The following is a 19,321-nucleotide window of genomic DNA, read 5'->3' on the forward strand; positions in this document are numbered from 1 at the left end:
TAACCATAGTTTTCATGGTCCTCACATTGCGGAGTGAACAGTTGGCCATACTTGTACCGTTGGATAAGTATACAAACCGTTAGATTTGTTTCTATTTGTATACAGAGTGCCTAGCAACCATAATTCAAAATGACACCAGCCATTGCAAAAACCTTTTACTGTAAGGGGAAAAACAACTGTTAGTGATCATTTTAAGCAATCATCAAGAAAAAGCACATTCAGCACTCAGTAAAATGTTTTAGTGTTATTACTCTCTCTCTCTCGCTCTCTCTCTCTCTCTCTCTCTCTCTCTCTCTCTCTCTCTCTCTCTCTCTCTCTCTCTCTCTCTCTCTCTCTCTCTCTCTCTCTCTCTCTCTCTCAATAATAGCATGCATTAGGAGAGCCGCAGCATGCATTAGGAGAGTCACAGCCTAACTTGAGGTACCACTTGTGTTTGGGAGATATCATAGTTATTCTTCCACATTTTCTGTTTGCTTTAAATGTTTGTTTGTAAGATGAATTGCTGCACTGGCGGGCGAGATGACAGGCAACATGAAGACGATATTGAATTGATTCCTGAAATGTTGCAGAACGGACTCGTTGATGTGTACCACGAGACATGAATAATAAAAATTCTATTAAAAAGCTCATGAATGGCTGACACTGGAATATTATTTGTGATGATTAATTTTCTTCAGTCATTATAAAGGGGAGTTGGCATCAGATTGCCGCTGACAAAATTGCTTTTTATTCCCCAGTGAATACCCTCAGTATGCTTTTGAGAGCAGAAAAGCATCATTTTTAATGCAACATTATGTCAAGACAAGCTCTATGAAAGACAACTACAAACTCTGCTCATGCTTCAACCCCAATGCATTTTTTACAGCTCATTTATGCACACTGGACTTTTGTTATCATGAAAAACATGTTTGATTGCATTTATGAGATTATGAAATAACCACAATGTTACAAGAAATAGTATTTCTTTTCTATTGCTCACAAGCTGACGCTTTATTGTCGCTGTTGAGATTTGTGAACCAAAATATTCTGTAGAACAGCTGTGGAGTGTGTGTAGTCCTAAGTATTGAATTGATAATGAATACAATTATTGCTGAATAGTTTCTTGCTGTGTGGAATTGCAGCAATTTGTGCCAAAACCTCATGAATTACTTAAGGCGAGTTAAATTGCAGTAATTAAGCATTTGACTCCAACATTATATTCATGCTCGTGTTCAAGTTAAATCTGTAGCAAGACTCTCTGAATAACGGGCGATATTACTTTAACTCGAATATGTGGCTGTGTTTTGCAGGTGCAAAGTTTTCATATTTGAATTTTATTTTTGTGGATTTCCTCTGTGTTCTCCAGTTTACACCCACATACCTAAATATATGCTAATGCATCCATGTCGGTGGATTGGAGACTCCAAATTGCCCTTGGGTGTCGATGCACATCCTTTTTGTAACCTGTGTTTGTCATGTTTTTCAAATATGTTGCCAACATTTACTGGCAATAGCAAACGAGTTGACAAGCATGCACAAATAAGTCAAGATCGCTGTTAATTTGTCTTGTATGCATTTGCAGAGCTATTCCAGTCAGGGCAGAGGCAGCAATGGTGGTGGAGGAGGAGGAGGAGGAGCAGGCGATGAGGACTACGAGATCCCCCCAATCACGCCCCCCAATCACGCTGACCCTTCTCTGCTGCACCTCATGGAGCATGAGTCAGGGTACCCCTTTCACTCCTTGCCTCACAATGGCCTGCTCAACACCTACTCCTACCCCGAGCTGCCCGCCCTTATGATGTCCAACATGCTGGGTCAGGACACCCACATCCTCTCGGGGCCTATGCACTCAGTAAGTACACCCTTGTTCTTCAGCCCCCCCACCCCAGTTTGTCATCTAACGCTGCGGTGCGATGTGCCTCCCTCTGCTCAACTGTGATCATTTTTTCATAATGGTAAAGCGTTCATCCATTAGTGTGATAATTAGAGCGGTTAGAGGCCACGGAAGCCGAGACAGTGAAGTCAAAGCAGAGGCTCGTGCCTTGAGTATGAAACATTTATAAAAACAGCGCACAGAGCTGCAGCCACGCACATTTCTGCAGCGCACAGCTCCTCTAATATCTCCTTGGCTGTGCAACTCAAAGATTTCATGACCTCAAAGCGAGCCAAGAAAGAGAGCACGAAACTCAGTGTTTTACATTTTCATTAGTTAAAGCGAAAGAGAGGGGAAAAAGAGGAGGTTTTTGAACAGAAAGCTCGACAAGAAGACGGAATGTCCCTTGTCTGCGACTTTTTCTTTTCTAAAAGGGACCCTCATCCTCCTCTGTGAAAGCAAAGGGACTTTTCTTGCGTCAAACATGCATCACACCCAACATGTAAACACCCCTGCTGAACAGTCAGACGCTTTAATCATAGAATCGAACCCGATGAATTATAGATGCCCCGTGTGGTTAATTATTCAACATCATATACTTTCATCTGACATAAATATTACTTTTTTTCCACTCTACCATCATGAATATTGACGCTATAATGTGAGCATCCGTGGCATTTATCCTCCGTTAATCAGGTTTTATGTGGTTTTCTTTCTCAAACGGCATAAGTTGCTTGCTCTGTTTTCACTGTGGGTGGTGGCTAAAGGCCTCTGTTAGTCGGGATTAGGTCACATTTCACAAGCTGCTGTGCTGAAGATTCTCCATCCATAAAAAGATGCTTTTGACTGCAACATAGTCAATATAGTGGCTGCTGGCTTGAGAAACCGATAGTCATGTGGATGAGTAGATTAGCACTCTCCATAAATGGATTAAGGTCAATTAACCCAAATGTAGCCCAAGTTGAAGAATTTGTAATAAAGCAATCTTTATTTTATCTTTTTTATTTTTGTAAAATGACACTGTGAAAGGACTCAGGGAAGGAGTGTCTTTTTTTCAGCAGCTTTTGTTTCACCTTTGCAATTATTTACCTTGAAATAGCCCTTCGGGGTAATGTTCCATTTTCTTATTTCGCACCCCCTTTTCTCATAAATGGACCGTCATCGCAGTAAATCTTTGCACAAACATGAACTTACACGCACGTTGAAAGGGCCGAAGATTTATGTAACGCATTCATGTTTCCCACTTTTACCTTTTAGTACTACTCTTGCAGAGCCCCACTAATAATAGCCACTAATAATATTTCTTGTTGCCTAGCAACCGCCACAAGTAATAGCTTACTCTGGAAAAATAGATGACCGATAAGAAAGAAAGAGGAGGGGATGGGAGCTGGGAGTGGTGGTGGGGGGATTTCAATTCATTTATTATCTCCTGGGACAAGAGGAGCTTATTTCTCAGGCTGTGGAATAGGAAAGTAGGCTGTATATTGAAAAATATTTAAAGAAATTGAAGATGACGTTGTTTTCATTTCGTTTCCATTAGGGATGTTTCATTTGATGTTTCCCTCACAAAGTCAATTAGCCTCAATTTCATACTGATAAGCATATAATAAGTAAGATTGAATTTCTGTCTGCTGTATGCTTAGAGAAAATGAGGCTGGATTGAAATAGGCTCTCGGTCTTGATGTGTCACGTATGAAGGAACAACACTCGGGGCTGCATTAACAACGAAAACACTAATAATTTGCAGACTTGTTCACTATCAATGAAAAATAAAATAAAAAGCTGTACCCTAAGTATACGCTTCTCTGCAATAAAAGCTGTCCTTCAGTGCACAAATAAACCTCCTACAAGTACAAGCTCAGCTGGAGCAGCAGATTCGCTTCTTCTCAAGGGATGTTGTTGCTGTTTTTTGTACAACATGTAGCCTTAGGCTAAAGCTCTGTAAACTTCTCCCTGCTTTGGGATTCTCTTCCTCAGTGCACATCGATCCTGCTGCAAGCAGAGTTAAATCATTTCAGGAATGAGAGCAGTGGATTGACCACCATCATGCTGCTTAGGCACAAAATGTTCATTTTAAATGGCTCCTCACAAGAGTCCAATTCATCCTGCCAGCCTCCTCCTTGTCCTTATGATTGGGACTCCACAAGCAGCACGCGTATTAACTACTAAATCACAAGATGTCGCAGATTGACGCTCAAGTCATTTCAGCGTGATGTACATCGAACCTTAAATGGACTCCTTTTTTCTGTCTGGTTTCTGTGTTTTCAAGACCTCTTTAATTTTGGCATAAACAGGAAATGTTTGGACACCTGTCAACGATAGCATGGAAATTAATCAAGCCTTTTTTCCATTTGGGTTGAAGAGAGGCAGGTTATAGCTAGTGCACATGCATAAGCATAAAAGTAAACGTTTCAGTCCTATGTTTTGTAGTCTTCAAATGTCTCTATATTTTTGTCAGGATGCATATCCTGTACTGGATATCATTTGTGCATGTGCTCATGACCAATGTTCTCGCTAATTTTTCATGTGTCGGGGCAGGCTCCCTGAGCACACTGAGGACCACTGTGAGCAACATCAGATGTGCACAACTGCTCAAAACCTTGTGTTAGAGTTGACAAATTATTTTGATCGTATGATTATGTTGGAATGTAGACAGAATCATCAACTTTAGTAAAACCTTTCACCTTTCCTTGACTCTGGAAAGTTTCCACGTTCAGTCGTTGAAACTTTCCAAATGATGTGGAAACATTCTTGCTTAGTTAGTGATCTAAAATGCTCTACTAGTATCTGTTTCCACAACCTTGTAAAACAAAGTGCTAAGACCCTCTGCACTGATTAACCGGTTGCAGAGGAGACCACTGAAACCTGTTCACTCTCACCCCCACCCTGTTTTCTCTCAATAAATATTCTCTTGCAAGAGGCGAAAGGCAGACTGCTTTCAAGCACCTCTGTATCCGACAAGGTGATGAAGGCTTTCTCCACTTGCAAGTGCTAAAGGGCAAATTATCTCCAGTGTGGTTCTTGCAAAGAAGTTAGAGTGAGGAACACTCTAACACTTTGGATTATAACAAACGCTTACTAATGAAAAGCGTAGGCTCACCAGTATTTCTGCCATCAGTTGATGAGCTCCCTATTGCCTCTTTTACACATCACTCCGCTGATTATTGTACTCCTTCAAGTCTTGGGAATGCAAATTGTCAATCTTTGCCCTAGCAAAGCAGTGTTCTTCGATCACAGTCTGGTTGTGTCTTTGTATTGTGAGGCAGAGTTGTGCTAGCTCACCCAAAACATCTCCCAAAGCAGTCAAGTCAAGTAGACCTTACTTACAGAAACACCTCAAAGGGTTTCACATGCCCACAGTTGACAAATATTATCAACATCCCCTCATCTTAACCCCCAGGAGGGCAAGGAAAAACTAAAAAAAAAAAAAAAAAAAAAAAAAAAAAAAAAAAAAAAAAAACAGGACCCTTGAGCTGGGCTCAGGATCCTGGATCCTCCTTCCATCCGACTGCCAGGTTGCAATGGATGCAGATAGGGAAACATTTAACACACAGTGTAAGGTGTAGAAATAAAGTAATGTAGACATTAATTTAATCAGCTCTTGTCAGTTGTTGCGGAATCCAGACAGCGACTTACTGTGTTATTGGCAAAGCAGTGACAGTAACCTTGAACTGGCTGCTCGTTAGTTTCGCCATGATAAGAGTCTCTAACTCCGCCACACTGTTGATAGCGAGCTAACCCTGCATGGCACATATGAGCTTGCTACGTATGCAAGCACTCACATATACGATCGGCTGCATAGCGTGAGTAAAACGTACGGTACCATTGGCTGGACACCTGTCACTCACTGTGTTACATTAAAAAATGGTCCAGAAAAACATTATTGGCCTCATTACCGATCAGATTAGGGCTAATATTAGACATGAATATATTTTTGGTGAATTTTAGTTTATGCGCTGAATATATTTTCTTGTGCAAGCGATGAGGGAACATTGGTCATGATGGTGTGGTTGGTCAGTGTATTTACAGTACTGTGCCAAACTCTAATCCACCCTTTTTTTTTTTTTTTTAAGTTATACAAATGTCGATGCCATACACAGAGTGCTATTTCGAGCTTTGGTTACATTGTCATAGCTCCTCCTCTCCCCCCACACTGACCTACTGAATCAAGGCAGAAAGAGATCAGTCTTGGATGAGCGCAAACTGCGAAATGTAACATGCTGGCGTGTGAATGCTCAGCACTGCCGGAGAATCCCTGTCTCATCCTTCGCTGTCAGGATGTCTGCCAGCCCGGGAAGAGGTGGCACTCAGGGGTCTCGTGTTCAACAAGCCCCTTGATCACTTAGGTCTGCTTGAGGCTGCTGTTGGTGTGTGTGGAAGAGATGCCAGCAAGCTCTAACCTCTTTGATAAGATAAAGCAGCAGGAACACTTGGCAGCAGGGGTTGTTTAGGGGCCCAAAATAGCGCCTTAAGGGGCATAACGGCATTTAAATATTGAAACGGCCCCTCTCTCATTACTGCTATAATGAGGCTAGTTAAGGGAGGCCAAAGCTGCAACTGCCCCACCCCCCTCCCCAAAAAACACACTCATATTGATGGTGAATTCATACAATAGATATGTGCTGTTAACCAGTCATCAGGGGTTTATTAATATGATGTGTGGTGTTAGTTTGAGATCATCCTGTACAGGTGAAAAAAGGACTTACAATATGTTATTAAATTAAAGGTGGCAGCACAAGTGAGATGTTCTTGGTTCAAACCTTGGATGTGCTTGTAGACCTATTCTTCAGTTTTCCGCCCACATTCACAAAAAATACATGTATGAAGATTGTAAATCAGAGGTCTCAAACCTGTGACCTGGGGGCCATTTGAGGCACACAGGATTATATTTTGCGGCCCCCTTTTTACTGTGCTGTTGTTCTGGCTGTGTGTGTGTGTGTGTGTGTGTGTGTGTGTGTGTGTGTGTGTGCGCGCGCGTGCGTGCGTGCGTGCGTGCGTGCGTGCGTGCGTGCGTGCGTGCGTGCGTTTGTTTGTTTGTTTGTTTGTTTGTTTGTTTGTTTGTTTGTTTGTTTGTTTGTTTGTTTGTTTGTTTGTTTGTTTGTTTGTTTGTTTGTTTGTTTCATCTTGTATAGCGCAGGCTCATGACAGCTTTTGATCATAATGTAATTCTAATATGACACCAAATGAAAGAAAAAGATATCCTGTCACCCAGTCCCAGTTGTGTCTTTTTCAAAGTCTGTCGTAAAGAGAAACGTTGGTGACAAAACCAGCCAATTTCCAGAAAAACAGCAGACAACACCTTTATTTGTTGATCACAGGAACACCCCAACATATCTTGAATGAGCAGAGCAAGTTGCAGTGCTCAAGAAATCAGATTTCATTACTCAACTAGACTTGCTGAGGAGTATGCAAAGTACCAGGGAGATAAGTGAGACGACCGGTTCACCAATCGTCTTCACCTTCTGTTGAACTGTTAATGTTCTGATCTGTAATTAATAAACAATGAGAAGATTTAATTAGTTGTGCTTTATCAAATATTTCAACCCGTTTTTTCCAGGATAATTGATGCGACCCAGGCACACCGAAACTCTCTCTCACTGCGGCCACATTAGCTTACCCATTCTAAATATGTGTGATTGTGAGTGAGAATGTTTGTCTATTGTGTGCCCACTAATTGACTGGTGAACTGACCCTCAAAGTCAACATGGATAAGCTCCTTGTCCTTAATGAGCAGAAGTGGTGTAGAAAGTTCATGCGTGATGGGTCCATTAATACAAATTTTTTTGCACTCTGTAAAATATGACATTGCAATCGCTGACAGTACAGTATTGATACTACCATCAAATATTGATGCTGTGGCGCTCCATTGCCCAGTTAGGTAAAGTTGCGCACCTACCGACTTTACTTTTGCAGTGGCTTCTAAAAGTATAGTTCATGATGTTTTCTTGTGTACTACGTTAGGAAATGTAAATCTAAAACGTGTATGTAAGCCTAAATAAACAAACAAACTCTAAAGGGGTCTATATTTCGTTGTAATACAAACCAGTTTTTCAATATTGTATGGATTCTACAATTACCTTTCCTCTGTTACATTGATATTGTGATGTATCCCAGATGTCAACTATTGCACAATTGCTCTTTGATATATTATCATTGGCAAAGTGTGGTATGGTTATATGGTTTTGTATTGCGAATTACTCTGTAATTCCCTCCCCACTTTGTACAGAAATACAGCATGCATTTTCCAGTGCACTGTAATGTAATTAAACCATAGCACTGTGTGCGTGCGTGCGTGCGTGCGTGCGTGCGTGCGTGCGTGCGTGCGTGCGTGCGTGCGTGCGTGCGTGCGTGCGTGCGTGCGTGCGTGCGTGCGTGGGTGTCAGACATTGTCAGAGTCACTGATCGCTACAAGGTTATGTGAGCTTGATTCCATTCGACTTCATTTACTGTAATCTGACAGGAAATTTATTTTGCATCACTTGGCATTTAGGACAGAGGCGACAATGAAGAGAATACCAATTTTAAAATAGTGACATAAAATCAATGCAGACTTCTGTGTTTATTTGCAGCTTAGAGAGTGTTATATTGGAGCCCAATGGAGCAATTATAAAGGTCAGAATTGGTGGATCAACGCTGGGCAGAAATCACTGAATCCTCTTAGAGGAGTGACACATCTACTGTGTAGTTGATCATGCACAAATGTACAATGTATAATGCCTAAACATCAGTCCATGTGATGTGTGCAGAAGGGCACACTAAGTTGGTTTGGGTACCTCCCGTATAACAATGGTGAAAGAACCCCTTTAAAATAAACCATCAAAACAAGTATGACTTTTTTTTTTTTTTAAAGTGGCAGCAAATTACACTTTGCACATGACATCAAATGTTCGTTGCTTGCTTGCTTGGCTTACTTGCGTTTACTGAAACAGCTGTCTTTATTTCCAAAGGTTTGAGACATGTCTCATATGACCTGCATGCTCTGCTGCCTTTCAGTGGGGCAGATATGACATCTTGGTGACATTCGCAGATAAATCACTTTTTGGAGCAGCAGAAATGTTTTCTGTTGTGTCTTTTTATTTCATTAAAAAAAGAAGAGACAGATGCCCTTCAGTGTGTTGCACTCCAGCACAGGGGCAAACAATGTGTCTTGCAGTTGTCAAGAGAAATGACAGCAAGATAATTGGCCGGGCACTCCCTTTTCATTTAACTGAAACAAATAAGCTCGCATAGAGAATGCTGCTTTAAAAACTGAACCTTTGTTTTGCACCGCTTTATTATACTGCCTTTGGAGTAATGAAGTGGAATATTAACGGTCTGAGCATTAAAAACAAATGCACATTTATTGGCGTGCATGAATATTCATGGCACTAACGCAAACAACCTTAGGCAACTGTTAGGACTGATGAATATTTAAAACAGCTTGGTCACAGTAATTTGAACACTGCATTATAGCCGACTCTGGGAGCATCACGTACAAGGGTAAATAATTTGAGGAAAAAAATGTGTGGTTATCAAAATGCATCTGGAGAGCAACACCCCATGTTTGCATTGCACTTTTTTTACAGTCCACACAAGGAGGCTTTGGTGACATATGCAAGAAACAATACTGCATGTATAGTGATTAGGACTTGTTGGTTAATCAGTCAGTCGGTAAATTAAAATAAGAGAACATTGCCACTTTTAATAGTATTGTTGAGCTTCTCCTCAATTTTGTATAGCAATGGGCTATATTTAGAAGAAAGAGCCGCAAAAATGGAAAGAATGCATGTCAGTGCAAATTTGAATTGAATCCACTGTGTATTTAACTGACAAGGAAACTGGAAAGTGGTAACAATACATAATAGATGCCCACCATTCTTTAAAGGTTACAGGAACTAAGCCCATCTGTGAATAGCGAATTCTCAGTAAGAGTCAACGTTTGCTTTGTGATCTTTCTTCCTGCATTTGTCCATTTTCAGCACTTAATTTGAACATTTGTATTCACTTTTAATTTCACATTTTTTATGCAACATTTCACAAGGAGAAAGCTTCATTGACAGCCAATTTCTTAAGTAAAATTCACAATATACTGAAGTATTTGCAACATACTCTCCTCTTGAACCGAGTTCAAGTCGTAGGATAAAAAATGCTAATAATCAAACAAATGAGGCAATTGTGTAAGCATTTGAAAAGAGGTTAGTGTACCTCACTGCTTTTGTAAGCGTAGGTCACGCCGTTTGCGCTGGAAGTTGGAGAATCCCTCACCGCCTTGGCTGCTTCCTTTGAGGGATCCGTGCAATGACTCGTCCTTCTCGTCAGCAACGCTACGCTAATTAGGCGCGCCACAAAGTCAGCCTGTGGGGATAATGTCCCATTATTAGAGTCATTTGTTTCAATTAACCGCTCTGTGATTCTACAATAGCAAGGCGCAGCCCAGCGCAGAGGAGCCATTACTCTTGCCCAAGGAACCTCAGAGGTTTAAGGCGGGAGAAAGCTTCCTGCCTCCTGCTTGCGGTGCTGCTGCCAGGTTCCACCAACGTAATCAAGGTTTAATTCTTTCTGGGTGGAAAGAGAATGAAATTGAGCGTTGTTTTTAAGGGCTGTCCCTGTACACATTACCTAGAACCAGTAGCCACTGACGACTTGCTGACTGGTCTTTAAATGCAGGGCACATTGTGACTGATTGAAATACTGTTCTGCTACTCCAATTTGTAGTTTTAGATCATAACCAGGTCTCAGCCTTGTGCGGCAGGTTGTATTTCTTTAAAATCCTCACCATACATCGGCTGAACTATTTGATAACTAAAACACCCAAAAATTACTCTTATACCCGCATAGCAATCAATAAAGGCCTCTAACAAGGTCTGGCAGCCAACAGACAGAAACAACAATTGCGCTCTGCATTTAAAAAGAGACAAAAAACAACCAAGCCTCTGCCTCCAAGTGGTAGAATAATGACAGGGAAAACGGCAAAATACAGAATGTTTTTACATCTCCACAATACCAAAAGACACAACAGAGGATTTTGGAGCTTGTTGTAAAACTAGATCTCCATTTTATAGATCACAGCTTGTCAGTCAGAACATAATGGTAGGCCCCGTGAGTTAATTTCAGCTTTACCGGCCCCCTGATCTTATTCTACTCCCACCAGGAAGCCACTGTCTGAAGACTTTGGAGGCCAATTGAAGGTATACATTATAGTCAAGGAGAAATGCACATGAGGACAGGAGAACATTTAAAGTTACATTATGTAATAATTATCTGGCCTCATTTTCAGGCGGGCTTGAAAATCAATTTGATGTTTAAGGCACCATTATTTGCATTTGCAAATTGTTTTGCATATATTTGTGAATCTGGTTACGTGTTTGTGGCTCTTGTCACGTATTTGAGACTCTGGTTACGCATTTGCAAATGGTTTTGCTACAATAATGGCCTCATTGATGTTGTACGGGCAAGGCTTTAAAACTATTGGTGGACCCAGCCATCTTTCATTTTGTGTTAGTGCTGCGGTTAGTTCACAGTGTTTGGTGCTGTGAGCAGAAAAAAAGGGTTTCGACTTGAATGAGAAGCTACTGATATGATCTAGCAGTAAGAATGTAAGTGAGTGGCTGCATTCGAAATGTGCAAAGTTGTGAGCGCTTTGACAGTCCAGCCAAAGAGAAAAAAAGTGTGCTCGGATCAGTTTCTCAGAATCCCTTTATGATATGAACATTTTTACATTTTACATTACGCTCACTGTTGCTCACAGCTGGATGCTGGAAGAGCCTCTCTAATCGCCAGCTCCAAAAAACGGGAGCATAAAGAGAGATGACGTCTGTACGTCACTGCTCAATGCGGTCGAGGAATCGTATCAAAATGTGTTTGTGCAGCTTTGATGCTACTTTCACAAAGCAGGGGAAATCAATTTCTTTACTAATCATTTACATATTGTTCTATCAGCTCTTGAAGCATGGAATGATTTCAAAGTCTACCTCATACAATACGCAAAGCATTTTTCAGTCCTTTCAGCATTAGATAATGGAAACTTCGATCGCGACCAAGAGGTTGCTGCCCTGTGATGCCTCTGTTGCCAGGCTCCCTCATTGGCTTTCTTCCCCCCGCTGTGCAGATGTTTACAAAGAGACATCACCAGCTCGCATTAAAGGGTTCAACTCGTCCCCTCGGGCTGTTGCTATGGAAATAACCCTGCTATGGTCGTTCATTCATGTTTGATTAATTGAGTTTTTTTCCCCCCCTGTCGTAGCTTTTTGCTTCTACAAAGACCTTATCACGGGGGACATTTTAGCTTGAAAACAAATAACAGGATGAGGTTATTGCATTTGATCTCTCCGTTACTCAAACTTGAGCGCTTAGACAAAGTCTTTTTTTTTTTTTACATGCGTGCTAATCTTACCTGAGGAAAAAAGATCCTAATTTCTACCTGGATGGAACATCATCTTTTTGCCTTTTCCCCTTCTAAATTGCACACTGCAGTGCTGAGCTACAGCAACCCACTGGGGCCAATTAGAATGCCAGCCGAGCCAGGAAGTGCACAGCAGATGCTGTTTGCCGCTATTTATTAAAATCCAATCTGCATGGACCTCTCCAACAGCTCGTTAAACTACCGTTAATCTAATTAGCTCTCACTTGCCACTGTTTTGAAGACATTACCAAATACGAGGGTCTCGACTTTGCAATTTAGGCTGATTAAGTCAGTCCGATGCTGAGAAGGAGGTCCTCAGAGCTGTCAGTGCTTTTCTGCCCTCTGTTAAATCATGCACACTGACTTCTGCTTTGGTTCTGGTTTGAAGTTGAAATGAAAATATCTGCAAAGGTAATATCAGCCGCGAGCTCACTGGCGCAACCTGCCAGTCTGAGGGAATATTGTATCGTAAAGGTTGTCCTCTAATGTTTTTATTTATGTATTTATTTTTAAAACCACAACCATGAATGTGCACTTCCGGTTGATGATTGTTTGAGCCGGGCTGTATTTTTATTTGATGAGTGCTGCTCTCGGAATGATTGCCTGCTTCTTTTAGATCAGAGATCTGAGGTGGCTTTGACATGCAGTCCTGCTCATTGCTTACAGATGGCTGCTCTGACATGGCCCTGTAATAGCTTCCAGATGAAAAACGCATGGTATATTTTCAAGATATGTCCCAAACCACCAAAAGTCACCTATGTGGAGTGATTTATAGATTTTGTACAATCTGAAAATCGTGTGGGCAGACATTTAAGTAGAAGATCACATGTTGTGGGGTTTTAAAAACTAGTACTTTGTATTCCAATTATGGCCCAAAGGTTTAAGCATCAAACAGCTTTGTTTACACACTCTTTTTGTCAGCCACGTTATATAAGACCAATCTTGATAGTGCTGCATATTGCTTGCAGATGTTCATCAAAACAAAATGAATATCTACAAAACCGCTACATGCATGCAACCAAAGCTAACTACAACCCACGTAGTTTCTTACCCATTTGATCAAATGTGTAAATTTGGTTTTCTTCCAACCTGAATCTGAAACTGTAGTTGTTTAATCTTCATCATATTTACACATGCATGCTGCCAACATAATATTTGGTTCTCAATATGCATCCGATATTTTTGTTGCACTGCGCAGCTTTTTAGGAAACCCACTTTTTCCCTTCTGGGTACATTTTGTGGTGAAAATGGTCAACAAATTACATATGGCATTTTGAAATTGCATTATTCTCAGTGCTGCTGCTGCCACTGCTGCCTTAACCATGGCCATTTATCTATTTATAAACCCACTAAGGCTTTGAGTGCATACAACAGCTGCACCGACGGAGCACTGCAGCGCTCCATGCTTGGAGTGTTGAAGAAAAGCTTGCAAGTGTACCACACTTTCATTTACATGATGTCCCTTTATCCATATCTTAAAAATGGGAACCTGATCTTAATAATACTCACAATAAATATCACAACATGGAGTTGTAGTTTGTCAGCAGCTTATGCTATCCTCTATGCCAGGGATGTCAAAGTCAAACACACCGAGGGCCAAAAAAACAAATTTGCTACAAGCCGAGGGCCGGACTGGTTCAATGTTTATTAAAATATATCGGAATGATTGCACATAGCCTATTGAACTAAGACCTAACACAGTGTACATTATTTAATGATTAAATGAATATGGCAATATTTTGTTATGGCTCTGCCAGTAACTTCAAGGGAAAATATTTTCAACAGCCAAACAGCAAAAAATTAAATTGTTTTAAAAACAGAATGTGTTTCTTAATATCAAGATAAATGCATAAATAAAAGTGCATGTATTATAAACTGAAAATTTATTATTGTGCTGCTCTATGATCTACCGATCATTGCTTTCAAATCGTAAAATAAAAACATTAATCAAATCAGTTGTATTCTTTCTCATGGCTCTTATCTGCAATTTTCCCTTAGTCCATTCAACTGAAAAATAAATATAAATAAATAAAATGCAAAAATGTATGGCACACAGACAAAACAATATTTTCTTCAAAGAAAAATCACGTCTTGTAGAAACAAATGTAAAAATGTAACCGAATTAAAAAACGGAAAATACGTTACTGCTCTGTGATGCTCACTTGTCTGAGGCTGAGCCTGATACTTAGAGGTGTCTCATCTTTTGTACAAGTTCATCAATGTTCGGGGTTAGGCTCTGAGGCTCAAAACCCGTTTTTGATAAACTCTCCTGCAAAGGGCCGGGCTGATTTTGCGATCTCTTTTGCCACAATAAACCTAGCCTTGACAGCAGCCTCGCTTTGTGATTTAGCATACGTGAAGATAGCCTGTCTGGACTTAAGGCCTCGTTTTAATTCTTCCACCTTCTGTAGCTTTTGTTCATATTCCATATTCTTGTCTTTGTCTGTGTGTTTCTTGACGTTTGATAGTGCCTTCTTAAATGTAATTCTTTCATTACAGCCACATTTTCTCCACACAGAAGACACACAGGTTTGCCTCTTACCTCCGTAAACATGTACTCTGCCTCCCACCTGGCCTGAAACCCCCTGTTCTCAGCGTCCACCTTACGTTTAGCCATTTTTGAGGAGGGGGGTATCAGAAAGTTGAACTCTGCTCTGACTACTGATGAATAATGAAGCCGCTTGTGCGAGCTGCAGTGACAACGCGGGCTACCGTTGCATTGTGGGAAATGTAGTGTTGGTGTGTGCAAAACACCAGCGGGCGGATGTGGCCTGCGGGCCGGTTCTAATAGTAATTAAATATCATCCAGGGAGCCATAGATAATCAATTCGCGGGCCGGATCTGGCCCGCGGGCCGTAACTCTGACATATGTGCTCTATGCCATCAGAGATGTAGGTGTCATTTGGTATTACAATCCTGCTTGTGATATACCGATAGTTAGCTCCTTCTATTTCCAAACAACAGTTTTGCTACTGCAGCCACCATGTCTTGTTTTGCTGGCGAGACACATTCTTGCCTTTTGGGATGCTTGCTAGCTAGCTGTGCCACAGCTTAGTACCATGGCCCTCATAAACATTTCAAGCAGTGTTTTCGCTCTTAACACTTTGCCTGCAATCCCACTTCTCCGAGTGAGACTGGCAGCTGTTGACATCTGGAAATCAAATGACACAAGGGAATCTTTGCAAACGAAGACAATTAAATGTGATCTTTCGCTGTCATTGTGTCTGTCCCCCGTGTTGTCACTGCTGAGCGTGAGAATGCAATCCCGATAGATAGCGCAATGATTATACGTACAAGCAGTAAATTAAACACAATGACATGAATCATCATTTCTTGTCATCGCTGACAGTTGTTATGAGTCTGTAGTCTTTGCAGCTAAGCACTGCGAGCCGTTGACATGCCATGAACACGTCTTTTTTCCTTCCGCTGTGGGAATTTTTGTGGCCACTGTGTTGTGCTCAGATTTCAGAGCGTCAAATAAAAAGTGGCAGTAACTGCGCCTTGCACTGTGCTGTACAGCAAACATGGAATTCACTCAGGCGGCTATAATTTTGTTTGGAATGTGTGCTCTTTATTTCAAGAATGTGTCATGTTTGTTTTCATGAAAGTAATGTAAGCAGTTCAGTGACAAAGGTCTAAGTATGATCTCATTTTGAACGTTTTAGGGCATGGTATATAGTTCTTAACTGATTTGTTTCCTTGTGGCCATTGTCGTTTTCATCCTTATTATGTTTTCATCATTATTTTGCACAATGTAAACTTTGTGGCTGTTTAGTGTCTGCGACGTGCTTTGCTACAAATGGCCATCATGTAAAGAGAGGTTTGTTTTTGTCAAGACAATACAAATTGCGGCTATATCCACTCAGCTACTCTGTGTATCCAATGATGATGATGATGCATATTGAACATTAAGACTGTGACTGAGCAAACGCACTCATAACTAGGCTCCCACACTGTTACCTGCTTTGATTGCCTTATTTTCACGTCTTTTAAACTGTCAGCCTGCATGTCTTAGTTAGTCCTTCCATGAGCCTCTCCTTTTTCTACGTATTTCATCTCCTTCTTCTCCTTCTCGCTGCTGTTTTCATAGTGACGCAGTTATCAGGCTGTCATTTCTAATCTTGTCTTGCCGATGCAGTGCTCTCCATTCAGAATTACAGCGACCCCCACCCTCCTCCGGAGCTTCTACCCCCTCCCCCTTTCCGTCTCTCGCTTCCCCTCAGACAACAGAAACGCTGATGGGATGAGCAAGCCGAGGCTGACACCATGGTTCACTCTTTTGATGGTAAACTAGAAAGTGGAGTGCAATATATATTTAGACTGACTGGTCCTTACGGAGCACGGTGCGGTCTCTTACACAGCACCAACCTACAATAAGCGAAAACATACTTTTATTTATGAGCGTCACTCTAATCTGTCAACCTACAATTTGTCCTCTAGTTTACGGCGAGAAAATGTCTGACAGTGTCTGTCAGGCTGTTATAGATCTCACAGATAATGAATTTAAATGATAGCTTGCTCTGATGTTGAATGACATTTACTTAGATTGAAAGCATGTGAACGGTCTTGCGAGGTATAGTAAGGTTCAAATGGAAATGGCAACGAGCTCTAAAACTGGCGTGCGCACGCTCCTTCTTCCCCATCAACACTGACGTAATCATCATCACAGTTACAGTTGTAATATTAATTAAACAATCTGGCCTTCTCCCCCCTCACGGAATTGAGGAGTTACATTCCCTAGACTAATCTATGACTTTCCACTCAACAGGACATCACTACAACAGTGACTCCTACTGGTCGTCATAGGGAAAGTTGTATTTTATAAAGGTTTGGATAGTATTACTTCACAAATATATTCTGTTTATTCTGGTTTTAAATAGCTGATTATCTCTGAATGACTAGCCGCAGCAATGGAATAAGAATCATCTCTAGAATGCAGTTTAAATGCACTCGGAGACTACAAGATTATGTACACACGATCTAATCATCATAAATGAATAATGAGTGAAATAATGCAGCATGACGCAAAATGATAAATGTGTGAACAGGAATGTGTGTCTGTCAACAACCGCATACAGTAACATATTTGCAAACCCTTTATATGTTCAGCAGTCACGAAAAACATTAATAAGTCCTTATGAATGTTTTACAGTCATAGCAATCTTTGCCCGTCTGCTCTGGTTTTAGTTCTTTAGATTTAAGCCTCACATGTTCAAGCTATCAAGTTGGGCTCATTACCTGTTACAAGGCTACAGTGGCGTTACAGATTGCTTTAGCCTGTAAATAAGAAGGGGAACACGCTTGTGATTCAAGCAAACAGAAGATTCAATCAGCAAGGCAGACAGGCAACTGTATATTTATCTTTTTTTTTTTTCCAGAAGTGATTCCAGTGGGTTTCTTTAGAAGTGTTGTTTTGTGAGTGCTTTATTTGTTCTTTCATTTTCAATGTACAATAATTTCATCACCAGTTGTACAATAAAAGAGACGAACCAAGAGAGGAAATGAAAGCATGCGTCCATTGTTCCATCGTCTCGTTAATTGCATGTTGTTGCATGCTGTTGTCGTCATGCTCTCCAGAGTACAAATTTTCCTAGAAGTATTGGAGCTGTATTCATCCCCGCCCCACCCCACCACCACCATTTTGCTCGTTCCATTTTGCCTACCTTCATTTTAGTCTCTTTTCACTTCAAAGGCTTGGATGGAACAGATGTCATATCTAATGCCTGTCTTCTGCCTCATTGCCTGGAAGTGAGGGCTGATTATGTTTTAATGAAACGTGGCATGCTTGCACACAAGAAACAAATTTTACCTGTAGGCTGTGAAATAGACAAGCACTAAATGGGAACAAATATTTTTGAAATATTTATTTCATTTCAATATTTTTTTTCGTCTTCTTTTCCCACCAATTGTCCTTCTGGACCTTGCATTTGGGTTAGTTAATTTCATGCTGTGTGCAGCTTTTTGTTTGGCTATGAGTTTTCTGCTGAAACAATGAGACTTTCAAAAGCATTCATTTCCTGCCTTTACTTTGACAGTGAAAGGACAAACACGGCTGCTGCGGCTGCGTAAATCTGCTGCAAGTGAACATTTGATTTAGGGAGGTAACTGTAGAATCCAAAAGCACCGATAACAGTTACAAAACAAATATCATACACGGCGAACAAAACACTGCTGTCCGAGGTCAGATGTAATTATAACAAAGCAAAAGGTACATTTTAGAAGAAGAAAATAAAGCCGACGTCAACAGAAAGTTTGCCATGCAAACAGTTGTGGGACCGTAAATGCAAGTAAAAATAATGTCTTGCAAATATAGCATCATTTCAATTTATTTCCTCAAGTTGCTGCTTGACACCTACCAGTTTTCTGCTTTGTTCTTCCTGCGAGATCTCAAATGAGATTCAGATGACAGAGAAAACACACAGAAGACTGGCTTGATTATCATAATGGGCAGTGTGCCATTACATTTGCTGTTACGTTAATGGATGAAAAGATTATTTTTAGGTTAACTGATCTCGCACTGATATAAATGGCAGCATCAACCTATCACTACCTCCTAACCATCCTGCCTCGCAATGTCTTCGTGCTTGCTCGCCGCCCACACCCTTGCACCCCCCCCCCTTCACAAGCACTCCCTCTCGCTTGCTCTCTCTCTGTCCCCTTCCCTCCTCCCTCTCCATCTCCTGTGTTTGATGTGTTCTCTCTACATCCAAGAAGGCAATTTTCATACAGAATCACAACCAGGATCAGGTGACCTGGATTTGACTCCCCATCTAAACCCCTTCACGGAAAATGAAAGTGCATTCATGTGTGTTGGATGTTGCACATCATGCGGATGTGAGCAGTTTACGCCTCCTGAAAGCGGAGCAAAATTGTTCTGTGTTATTGTAGACAAACTGATCATGTGATTAGAGCCTTTAAATGTAGAGATTTCACTTTTTTTCCACCCACTGTCTTTTCTCCCAAAGTGAAGGTACGAGAAAGGATATATTACTAGTCCTATGTTTCATAGATTATAAGTTATTTCTGTTTTGGGTACGTTTTTCTCTTCAACACGCCAGAGGCTAAGCAGTCTCACTGATGTCCCGTTA

At 41.0% G+C, this 19,321-nt stretch overlaps 1 protein-coding gene across 3 annotated transcripts in view; it reads left to right on the forward strand.

Annotated features, from left to right (window-relative positions):
- The window catches only part of LOC125989378 (TOX high mobility group box family member 2), an 81,442-nt gene that overhangs the window by 51,886 nt on the left and 10,235 nt on the right, over nucleotides 1-19,321 (forward strand). For all 3 annotated transcript variants that reach the window (XM_049755697.2, XM_049755698.2, XM_049755699.2), the window contains one exon: nucleotides 1,562-1,831. In XM_049755697.2, the coding sequence (XP_049611654.1) occupies nucleotides 1,562-1,831 (270 nt within the window). The remainder of the gene's footprint in view (nucleotides 1-1,561; nucleotides 1,832-19,321) is intronic.

This window comes from Syngnathus scovelli, chromosome 2 (genome assembly GCF_024217435.2).
Source record: "Syngnathus scovelli strain Florida chromosome 2, RoL_Ssco_1.2, whole genome shotgun sequence".
In the NCBI taxonomy this organism is placed as follows: domain Eukaryota; kingdom Metazoa; phylum Chordata; class Actinopteri; order Syngnathiformes; family Syngnathidae; genus Syngnathus; species Syngnathus scovelli.